This window comes from Delphinus delphis, chromosome 17, assembly GCF_949987515.2.
Source record: "Delphinus delphis chromosome 17, mDelDel1.2, whole genome shotgun sequence".
Lineage (NCBI taxonomy): Eukaryota > Metazoa > Chordata > Mammalia > Artiodactyla > Delphinidae > Delphinus > Delphinus delphis.
Genome location: NC_082699.1, coordinates 35394057 through 35405726, shown reverse-complemented (window position 1 = coordinate 35405726; position 11670 = coordinate 35394057). Strand labels below are relative to the sequence as shown.

The 11670-nt window shown below is 37.6% G+C and overlaps 1 protein-coding gene across 1 annotated transcript in view; it reads left to right on the top strand.

Moving 5' to 3' along the window:
* Positions 1-1986: 1986 nt before the first annotated feature.
* Positions 1987-11670, top strand: part of C17H8orf88 (chromosome 17 C8orf88 homolog) — a 40251-nt gene continuing 30567 nt past the window's right edge. The window contains exons 1-3 of the mRNA XM_069541565.1: positions 1987-2121; positions 8683-8781; positions 11506-11579. Of these exons, the coding sequence (XP_069397666.1) occupies positions 8709-8781; positions 11506-11579 (147 nt within the window). The 5' untranslated portion in view covers positions 1987-2121; positions 8683-8708. The remainder of the gene's footprint in view (positions 2122-8682; positions 8782-11505; positions 11580-11670) is intronic.

Below are 11670 nucleotides of genomic sequence, written 5' to 3'. Positions count from 1 at the left end.
ACTCCACACCTTTTAAAATGGTAAATCCTACTATATTACTGTCCCACTTAAACACTTCAATGCTTCCCATTGCTCTTAAAATAAAATTCAGTCTCCTTACTGGAGCCTACAAAAAACTGTAGGATTTCAGCTTTTCCTGTCTCTCCAAACTCATCTTCAGCATTCTCTTCTTGCTTTCTATTCAACCATACTGGTCTTAATCAGTTTCTGAAATATGCTAAACTTATTTAGCATATTTTAGCAGGACATTAATACCTACAGTTCCCTTTCCCTAAATACCTTTTTCCTATTCTATATCAGCATTCAGCCCTAGCTTAGATGATCCCTTTTCAAAGAGGCATTTCATCTTCAGTTATCCCATTCCAGTCAAGCTTTCTTTGCCTTTACACAGCCTCCTTTGCAGTACTTGCCTTTTGAGTCCTCTTTCTAAATACTTTTTTCTGGAATGGGTTTTCTTAATCAGCATCCCTTTCCTAATGTTCCAATTTATCTATAACGTGTATGTATATGTTATATATGTATGGGTACATATTTTTTTGTGTGTGTACATAAAAAAGCTGTTTGAAAACCTCAACTTAAATATTCTTTTATAATCTCATATTTACAAGTCCCAGTTTGAACTCATCATTTCCCTCCTTAAACCTGTTCTGCCTCTTGTGTTCCCTATCTTATGTCATCACCACCTATTCACTTGTTCACCCAATTCAGAAACCCCGAGTCACCCTAGATTCTCTTCTTATTCACTCCTTCCACCCAGTCTGTCACAAAACTATTGATTTCACTTCAGCAGCATCTCTCAGATCTATCCCTTCTTCTTTGGTACTTATCTCAGACATCATTATTTTTTATTGGAGTTATTGCAGACACCCCCAGGGAAGCCTTCTGTGGCCTGTTTAATATTGCTATATCTTACACCCCACACACACAATCTGCCCTCCATAGTGCTGTGAGAACGACCCTTCCAATATTCAAAAAGATAAGTTATGAAAGATTCAAACTTTTGATTCATGTCCACTTCTTCTGTTTCCTTTCCACACTGTTTCCCCTACTCCAACTACTGTACGCCAGACAAGTTTTCTTTTCCCTTTGCACCGTCTCTTCTTCCTTGCCTTCTTCCTCCAGCCAGCTGGAAGAAACCAAGCATAAGCTGTTCCGAAAATGGCTCTAACATTCCAAGCCTAAGGGTCAGTTTAGGCATTCCTTACACTATGCTCCCAACTTAAATCTACTCCCCTATCGCAATACTTAGCACAGCCCACAGAATTTGTTCACCAGCCCAGGGGCCCACCGGATTGTGAGCCCTGTAATTACACCCGTGTTCACCCGTGTTCCGCCTCCACGTCCCCCTAGTATAGTGGTAGTACCAAGTGGGGACTCTCAAAAATAACAGTGAAAAATTGAGTAAAAGAATAAAAGTGAAAATTAAAAATAAAGGATTCGGATTCAGATGGAGTCGCCTCAACGAATTTTGTTCCTTTCAGGACGGCAGTCTGTGTGCGATATGTATTCCTGTCAGAAGTTAACCATTTCCCTTATTCCATAACAGCCCGAATCCTAGCACCACTTAGACTCAGGCCAGGGACAGCTGCCAGCGCCTGCGGGATCCGCCGGCAGCTCCGACGCGGGAGGGGCTCAGTCGTCAGCTCACCGGAGGCCTCGCTCATAGAGGCTGCATAGCTCACAGACGCTGCCTGGAGTCCGCCGCCCGGCATCGCGCAGACGTCTCGTCTCGCGCCTCCCCGTGTCGGGCAAGCAGGACCGCCGGCTGGGGTCCCAAAGGCACCTCGGCGAAGCCTCCGCACCACGCGCGGCTCCCGAGAGGCTGCGCCCGCCCCTCGCGCCCTGCACATCCCGAGAAACGCACGCCGCCAGTTTAACGGTTCTGCTCCCGCCGGGCTGCGCCGCGCTCTGGGCCCCAGGCGCCCGAGGCCCCGCCCCGCGCCCGCCCAACGCCCCTGGGAGCCGCTGTCTGCCCCGCCCCCGTCGCCGCCACCCTGGGCCTGGAGCGGACTCGCGGCTGCAGCTGTTCACGGACGGGCAGCCGGGCGCTCGGCCGCCGCGTCTAGGGCTGAGCGCCGCGACGCGGCTGCTTGTCCCGAAATCCTCCCGGATCTTTAGGCGGTAGGTGGCCGGGGATGACGAGCCATACGGGGACAGAAGTCAGGTCCCGGGGTGTGAGGAGGCCAGTGGACGCCGTCTCCGAGGGAGGAAACAGGGGAAGTTGAGGTGAGGGAGAGAACCTCTGGGGTCAGTCGGCGCAAATCAGGCAGGGCCTCCACAGGGTCCCCAAGGTGGTTCTTAGAGAGTGAAGGGAGCGAGCAGGTCGGAAGGAAAGGGGTGGGGGCCGGTGTGGAAAACCGGGCGAGGGGCCAGTGGCCAAGGGAATTACACTGCTGAAGGGATATTGATAAAACAAAAACAAAACAAACACATAAAAAGCCCCGAAAAGGAAGTGCACATCGCCCGCTGTCCCAGGACCTGGTCCTAGGTAGTGGGATGGTTTGAAGACTGTTTCCCATGCCCTAGAATCATCCTTACTAATTTTGGGCAACAGTTTGTTTTTGTTTTTGAGATTACTGTAGTTGTTTTTATTAATAATAAATTAAATTCAATAAGAAAAGAAAACCCAGTAAGAATAAAGAAGCAAAAGACATGTGTGGTCACTTCACAGAAGGAAAGCAAATGGTTGATGAACGTATTTGAAGATGTTCTATGCAACTTGTATGTAAAGGTATTCTGTTTTACAAAAGTTGACATATAACATTATAATAGTTTCAGGTGTACAACATATTTGTATCAAAATTTTATAATTGCTGATATTTTAGCAAAACTAAAAAAAAAAAAACCTGAAAAAGGACAGTTACATCAGTTATGACAACCACCAACACCCATTACCTGGACAGTTTTATCCCACCTCAATGTTAAATTGTGCTTGTATTGAAAGATGCTTCACAGAGAAAACAAAAATTTTGGGTCAGAAAGCATGAAATGGAAAAATATAAGGGGACACTCTAGGCTTATAACTTTTTGATATTTTAGTTTTAATTTTTCCTGCATATGGCAACACGATTTGTGGAGTATAAAGTGTCTTTCATCATGTAAGTCATAATTAGTTTATCCTGTACTCCTCTATATTTCCTTTATGTTATTTTTCATCTATCAGGTTATCAGTTTCTGCTGTTTACTTACAAGCAGCATTTGGCTTTAAGGAATCCTAACTTTGTAAAAGAGATATTTTGAAGTTGAAAATTAAGATTAAATCCTATCTGGTATAATCCTGTATGGGAAATATACATGAGGTAAATGAAAGCATGGTCTTTTCACTTCTTCTCTCAGCTTAATTTTATATGCTTTTATTTCTTAATTGCAGCAGAACCATCAGCAGTTTCTAAAGAAATCTAGAATTTAAGTTGTAAATTTTAAGTATAATATTCAGCTTTTAAGTATAATACATATTATGTTTCATATATCTAATCCATTCTGTGGATTAGAATGGCAGTGTACCATGTCTGCAGAGTGAGGAAAGCATAGTAATCCCACAATTTATTTAGTAGTTGAAGAAAAATTGAAAATTGAGGAAATGAAAATTATTAGCACACACCACTTTATTCAGCAAGGTTTTATACATAAATGTTCCTTCTCATAATTAATTTTTTTTCCATACAAATAGTGTCCACATGGAATAGTGGAGAGTGAGGTGTCTTTACTTACCAAACACACAAGTTTAGAGACAAGGGCGTGAACTTTATAGTCGGAACCTCATTTCTACCAATTACTAACCGTGTGAACTTGAGCACATCTCTTATTTTTCTTAGCCTCAGGTTTCTCATCTGTAAAGTAGCTAATAATGATTTTCTACAACAGTTAATGTATGGCTCAAAATTAAATGAGATAGTATATGTAAAGCATTTAACATGTAGTAGGATCTCAAAAAATGGAGTTTTAATTAAAAAAGAATAGGATATATTGGGTAAAGAAAATTTGCCCCAATTGATCAGTATATATACTTATCTCATGGTACTATATTTTAGAAAATTTTAGGTTAATTTGTAATTTCAGAATTGGTGGGCCCTTATATTTAGTTTGATATATTTTTTTAAACAAACAACCTAAGATATAGTTAGTATTCTAGATGAAGAATAGCACTTACACAGGTTTCCTGACTTGCAAACCAGTGTTCCATTCATACCACTTGGCATTTTAAGATGATTTGTGTAAACTTGAAAAACAACTTTAGTTAGTAACCATTTCTCAGCATGTGTTAATATAATGAATTTTTGAGACATTGGATCAAAATGTCCTTTAAAAATATTTATACCACAAAACTATATATTTGCATTTCAAAGACAACTTTATGACAGGCCCACTACTTGCTACCCAATGTTGTAGGTAGGGTTATGTTTTTTTTGCAACTGTTCTTTGTAACACTTGATATCATAAATGCCTAACCTAGGTAGCTTCAAAGGAAAGGAGCTCTACATTCAATGAGTGAGCAGACATTAGAGTTTAAGATTGAAGTTATTTTATATGCTGACTGTGTCGTTCAGCTGTCTTTATTTGTAACCCAGAGAATTAGGCTTTGGTTTGTGGAGCCCTGTCCTTCATAGATTCTGATCCTAGATCAGTTTTACAATAATTGCTTATTATTGTATAAGGTAAATACTTTTCCATTAATAACACTGTTTAAGACATGACGCTGTTATATAGTATGCATCCCAAACTTATTCCCTATAATGTCACTGTCTCTATGCAGACATAGTTTACTTTAATAATTTCCTTAACTGATGTGGATTTATGTATCTGGGGACTTTGCTGTAGTTTTCATACTACAAATTGAAAGGGTAGGTGGTACTGAAAAATCTTTTCGTTTGTTTGCTTGTTTATTTACATGTGTTGTAAAATCATATAAGAGTTCTGTAACTCTCCAACTCTTGAAAACTGTGGATTTGCATTGAATACTGGGGATTTGCATTGCTCAGCAACTGGAAAGACTTTACAACCTCTACCAACTCGATTTCAGCTGAGCAATGAAAAATAAAAAAGTGTGTGCCAAAGTACTCTATTGTATTCTTTTCATATGGGAAACAGGATGGAAAATTACTACTACTAGTATTAGTGTCCTAATTAAAATGGCTAGGATAAACATTAAATAATGCAATATTAGACTGTTCTTTGGTCCATATTAAAATATTCCCTTCCACATAGAAAATATTCAATAAATATTTGAAGTGGGTTTTTTTGCTACATATGCTTATAACTTTTTTTTTTCCTATTATATCAAAGTAGTGCATTAGTTTTGTTTAGAAGGTTGTTAATCACTGTGCTGAAATACCAGTTAACATACACATTACAAATCTAGATGGGTGTTAACTTAGAGTACTGGCTTGCATCTCTCCGAATTTCAAGAAAAAGTAACTATTTTGTGCTTAGTTATCATTGCTAACTTTGAGAGATTGTTTATAAATTTATGATTTTAACACTTGAATTATGTCCAAAGGCATTTTTTTAAGATGAAAGCATTTCTTTGGAGCATAAAGAAAGTGATTAACCCTATTTTATACTTAGGGAAACAGTCACTTAGACCAACCTCTGCTTAAAATCATGGGTTACAATCAATTTCTGGATGAGCAAGTGCAAAATCAGGTGGAGTTTTACTTTTGACTTTGTCTTGATAGGTATCAAAATTTGGAAAGCTTTTGGTCCATTCAGGCATCAGAAGATTTTCATTAAATAGGAGGTATTTAAATTTATAGATTTATTTAGTAAAACTAATTATGTTGCAGCTACTAAGATACAAAGATAAATAAAGCCTAGTTTTTTTGGTTTAAACTAACTCACAGTCTAACCAATTAGGCATATAATAGATTTTTTGTATGATACATTTTAGAAAAATTAATAGGCAAAATATTGGGTTGGTCAAAAATTCATTCAGCTTTTTCATAAGAAGTCATGGAAAAACCCGAATGAACTTTTTGGCCAACCCAATACAATATGGACCACTGGAGGAAGAAAGAAAAATCATTATTGTTGCTACCACTATTGTTATTTTACTATCAACTATTTGTTAGGAACTAGAGAACTTCATGTGAACCAGTTTATTTAATGTTAGCGTTGAGACATGAGGATACTTTCCACGGAAGTAGAGGGAACTTGACCTTGGCTTTGAAGGATGAATAGCAATTTGGGAGAAGAGCAGCAGGGAGCGTGAGGGAACTCCAAACAGAGCACCTGAATATATATGATGAAACAAAATAACATTTATGAATTCAACAACTTATTGAACGTGTACTGTGTATTAGACACTGTGCTAGCCATTAGAGATATACCTGAGTGATAGAGCTATAATTTTATAGTCAGATAATAGGTATTTGAAACTAATGCAACACACTGGAAGAGGATACAGGGGTGATTTATGAGCACATAAGAAGGGTACTTAATGAAACTTGGACAGTTCTGCCTGTGTGGGAGGTGGAAAGAGAATATGGGGCTAGCTTGATCATAGCATCTTGTCCAAAAGCATGGGGATGAGCATACCCATCACTTTTTAGACTCATGACCTTGGGCAAGTTACCTGATTTCCCTAAGCCTTCTCTGTAAAATGAGGATAAAAAAATGATAAAATTAACATTTATTTAACTTTTACTATGTACCAGGCATTGTGCTAATGCTTTATACAGATTTTCTTTTTTAGTCTTCACATCAAACTTAGGAGATAGGGGTTATTGTTTTCCATAATTACATAATTAAGTGGTGGAGCTATGATAAGAACCTAGGTAGGCTGACCCAAGACCTGAGCTCTAGCTGTTAATAGTGCCTAATTTATAAAGTTGTTCTGAATATTAAATAATATGACATAGGTAAGTGGTTTACTGTGTATGACACATGGATGTTGGGTCCTGTTTCTGTTAATAATTCAGGAGGTGATGGGGTACTGAAGTTTTTTAAGCAGGTATGTGTGTAAGGAGATCATAGTTTGGAGACTATATTCACCCATTTGTTCAGCAGATGCTTGTTTTACACCTACTTTGGATCCAGTCCAAGTACTGAGTTAGTTGTAGGGGACACAGGAGGAATGAAAATATTGTTCCTCACTTTAAGAAGACTCTGTTCCTCACTTTTGCCTAGTATGGAAGACAAATCAGCCATTATAGTGTGGTATATAGTATAGTACAGTACAGTGTTCTCTAAGTGGCATGATAAGGGCATATTCACTGTGTCCCAGGTACATAGGTACATAGGGAGAGGGAGTATTTAAATCAGTCTAGGTGTTCAGGGAGATGAATTAAGAACTACTGTGGGACTAAAAGAGTAGTGGTGGGAGTAAAGAAAATATATTTTAGAGATATTTTGGAAGTAGAATGGATAGGAATTAGAGACTGATTATGGTGTGGGGGCTCTAATATAGACAAATTTAAGGAGTCTTTAACTGAGGGTGATATGAGGGAGTTGGTGATGACTTAAGGAATACAGGAGGAGGGACATCTTTGGAGTCAAAGTAATGAATTTGATTTTTTTTTATAGTAATAGCATGTATTTAGCACTTGCCTTGTGCCAAGTAGTCTTTTTTTTCTTCTTAACATCTTTATTGGAGTATAATTGTTTTACATTGTTGTGTTAATTTCTGCTGTATAACAAAGTGAATCAGCTATACGTATACATATATCCCAGTATCCTCTCCCTCTTGCATCTCCCACCCACCCTCCCTATCCCACCCCTCTAGGGGGACACAAAGCACTAAGCTGATCTCCCTGTGCTATGCGGCTGCTTCCCACTAGCTATCTATTTTACATTTGGTAGTGTATATATGTGAATGCCACTCTCTCACTTTGTCCCAGCTTACCCTTCCCCCTCCCCGTGTCTTCAAGTCCGTTCTCTACATCTGCATCTTTATTCCTGTCCTGTCCCTAGGTTCTTCAGAACCTTTTTTTTAGATTCCATATATATGTGTTAGCATATGGTATTTTTCTCTTTCTGACTTACTTCACTCTGTATGACAGACTCTAGGTCTGTCCACCTCACCACAAATAACTCAATTTCATTTCTTTTTATGGCTGAGTAATATTCCATTGTATATATGTACCACATCTTCTTTATCTATTCATCTGTCGATGGGCGCTCAGGTTGCTTCCACGTCCTGGCTATTGTAAATAGTACTGCAATTTTGGATATGTTAAACTTGAGGTACCTATAGTAAAATATAAATGGAAATATCTTTTGGCAATTAGAAAGATAAAACTGGAATTTAAAAGAGAGGTAGATGCTGGATGTGTAAATTAGGGCATATTTATCATGCAGATAGGTATTTGCAATCATAAGAATAGATGAGAGTAGCTAAGAGGACCAAAGCCAAATTTGGACGAATCCCTAAGTTTATTTGGAGAAAAGTAGGAATCAGCTAAGGAAGTTAGAAGAGGCAGTCAAAGAAATAGGAAACAAAACTTAAAGAAAAGAGTCAGGAGAGTTAAGGGAGGAAAATGTTTTAAAGAGGGAATATTCAGTTGTGACAGATGCTGTAAAGGGGTCTATGGTTTGTTGCATGTTATTTTAAATGCTTTGTTTTGTGTTTTCCACCTTAACTTATAAAATAGTTCTCTTCAAATGAATGTCGTGGTTATTTGTATATATGTTAAAGCAACTTGATTATCTTGTCTAGAAGATAAAATGTATTTTTCCCGCCTTAAGTATGGAACCTCAAGGTCTTTGAGACAATGGAAACCAAAAAATTGATTGGTAAACCACTTCAACCAGCAAGACCTGTTCGTCATCTGACTTCTCCTCCTGGTGAGTAATCTAGGGTACACATTTAAAAAATTAATTGGTTAATGGCTAATTAGTATTTGAAAGGCCAAATAATATATAAATAATATGTATATACAATATATAAGTAAATAAATATATAAATGGTGGATGTTTAAAAAATAATGAAAACCAATGATCTCCACTGTTTGAAGAATTTAGAAGTATTACGAAAGAGAAGGATTCTTTTTTTATTGAAATATAGTTGATTTACAATATTGTGTTAGTTTCAGGTATACAGTAATGATTCAGTTATATACATATATATATATATATATATATATATATATATATATCTTCAGATTATTTCCATTATAGGTTATTATAAGATTGAATATAGTTAATTGTGCTATACAGCAAATCTTTGTTGCTTATCTATTTTGTGCATAGTAGTTTGTATCTGTTAATCCCGTACTCCTAATTTATCCCTCTGCTCTTCCCTTTCCCATTTGGTAATCATAAGTTTATTTTCTATGTCTGTGAGTCTGTTTTATAATAGATTCATTTGTATTATTTTTTAGATTCCACATGTAAATGGTATCATATATTTATCTTTGTCTGATTTACTTCACTAAGTATAATATTTTCTAGGTCCATTCATGTTGCTGCAAATGGCACTATTTCATGCTTTTTTATGGCTAATATTCCATTGTGTATATATCACATCTTCTGTTGATGGGAACTTGGGTTGTTTCCATATCTTGGCTATTGTAAATAGTGCTGCTAATGAACATTGGGATGCATGTATCTTTTTGAATTAGAAATTTTGTCTTTTCTGGATATATACCCAGGAGTGGGATTGCTAGATCATATGTTAACTCTATTTTTAGTTTTTAAGGAACCTCCATACTGTTTTCCATAATGGCTGCACCCATTTACATTCCCACCAACAGTGTAGGAGGGTTCCCTTTTCTCCACACCCTCTCCAGCAATTATTATTTGTAGGCTTTTTTTTTTTTTTGTGGTATGCGGGCCTCTCACTGCTGTGGCCTCTCCCATTGTGGAGTACAGGCTCCGGACGCGTAGACTCAGCGGCCATGGCTCATGGGCCCAGCCGTTCTGCAGCAAGTGGGATCCTCCCGGACCGGGGCACGAACCCGTGTCCCCTGCATCGGCAGGCGGACTCTCAACCACTGCGCCACCAAGGAAGCCCTATTTGTAGACTTTTTGATGATGGCCATTCTGACCTGTGTGAGATGATACCTCATTGTGGTTTGGACTTACATTAAGAAAATTCTTAATGGTCTACCAGACCAGCAAAGGTGGGAAGAACCTGTGTATTTTTTTTGCCTGAGAGCAACTTGTGTATCTTTTTTTTTTCCTGTCTCATTTTCATGGTTAACAACTGGCTTCTGCTCAGAATGATACTCTCAATACAAATTGTGTCCTGTGATTATGATCACTGCAGAGCAGTCATCTGGAGAGAGCATTAGACTTTAAAAAATATACCTAATTGAAAAAAATTAGTACCAAGCAACACTTACAGATTAAGGCTGTGCTTGAGCTGGAACATAAAATCTAATTTTTCAGGAAATCTAAATTTTCTAAAATATTTTCTTTTGCCCATAAAACTAAACTTTTGGACAAATTCTTGAAATACTTGGTATTTAATTTCTAAATTTTTTATTATTATTTTCATTACTAGTATATATATTTATATTTTATGTATATTTGTCTATACATATATACATAAAATATAAAAGTTATTTAAATTCTGTTTAGTCCATGTGTTCAACTGAATAACTGGCTACTTAGAAAAGGGAAAATATAGCCCTTTTACTGGGTACAAAGATGAATCAGAAAATATAGAAATGACACAGCTCCTCAGTCCTCCATTTTTTCTCCTATCTTTGGTTCCTACAAAGAAGATTGTCTCTACTTTGGTAATGTTTCCTTTGAAGATGGCTGTGACTTAGGACAGACAAAATGAAATTAAGGGATCTTCTGGACCATAGTTTAGCAATGCTGAAGCTGTATCCTTCTGGTGCACTGAAGAAGCAGTTGTGTAGGGCGAAGTCTCAGATTTTTTCCTAAAGCGAGGGAAATAAAACCATTGGCAGCCGCTTCTTTCTGTGACTAGCCTTTTTACAGTACTCGTCCCTCCCTCATTTGTACAGGTTCAGTTTTCCACTGATCCTTTCCCTTGAAGGCTATTTCAGGGGTAGGTAGGAGTGGGCTGGTAGCCCTGATCTCTCATTTAATTATATCCTCTTAAGATCTGGACAGGAGTAGGGGTTTATTAAGCAGAAAAGTTAAGTAAATCAGAAATTAATTTTAGCCTTTCTCAGCATACTTCTGTACTCTCTGGACAACTCACATCCTCAAAGAAATCTACTTTTTCTTCAAGACCCAGATTGAATTATTTCTTTTCGTGAAGCCTTAGTTGATACCCCCAAAGCCCACTCTACTCTCCCCTGGTATCTTCTCTGTACCTGTCACATAACTTATTTTTATTATAGTCATTATTTATGAGCTTCTTTTTTAAAAATAAGCTATGAACTCTTTTATCTCTGAGCTTTTTTCATGCTTATAAACCCACCTCCTAACATGGTGGCTGACATTTCATTGTGTTGAGTAAATGAACTATCAGAAAACATTTCAAAACAGTGCCTAGAATATCCTAGGTACTTAAGGTTTTTAGGTGGTGGTATACCATTTATTGAAGTAATAGATATTTAAAAAGTTTTTTTTTTCTTTCTCTCCTAACAGGAACAGTATTCCCTTTCAACTTCCAAAACGAATATCCATGCAACACCCAGTACTTACAAAGTGGAGTTAGCAGAGTAAGTCTTAGAAGTTATGATAAAATAAAGCATTACAACTGGAAAGTAACATTTGTTCGATGGCTGTTGTGTGCCAGGTACTATACTAAGT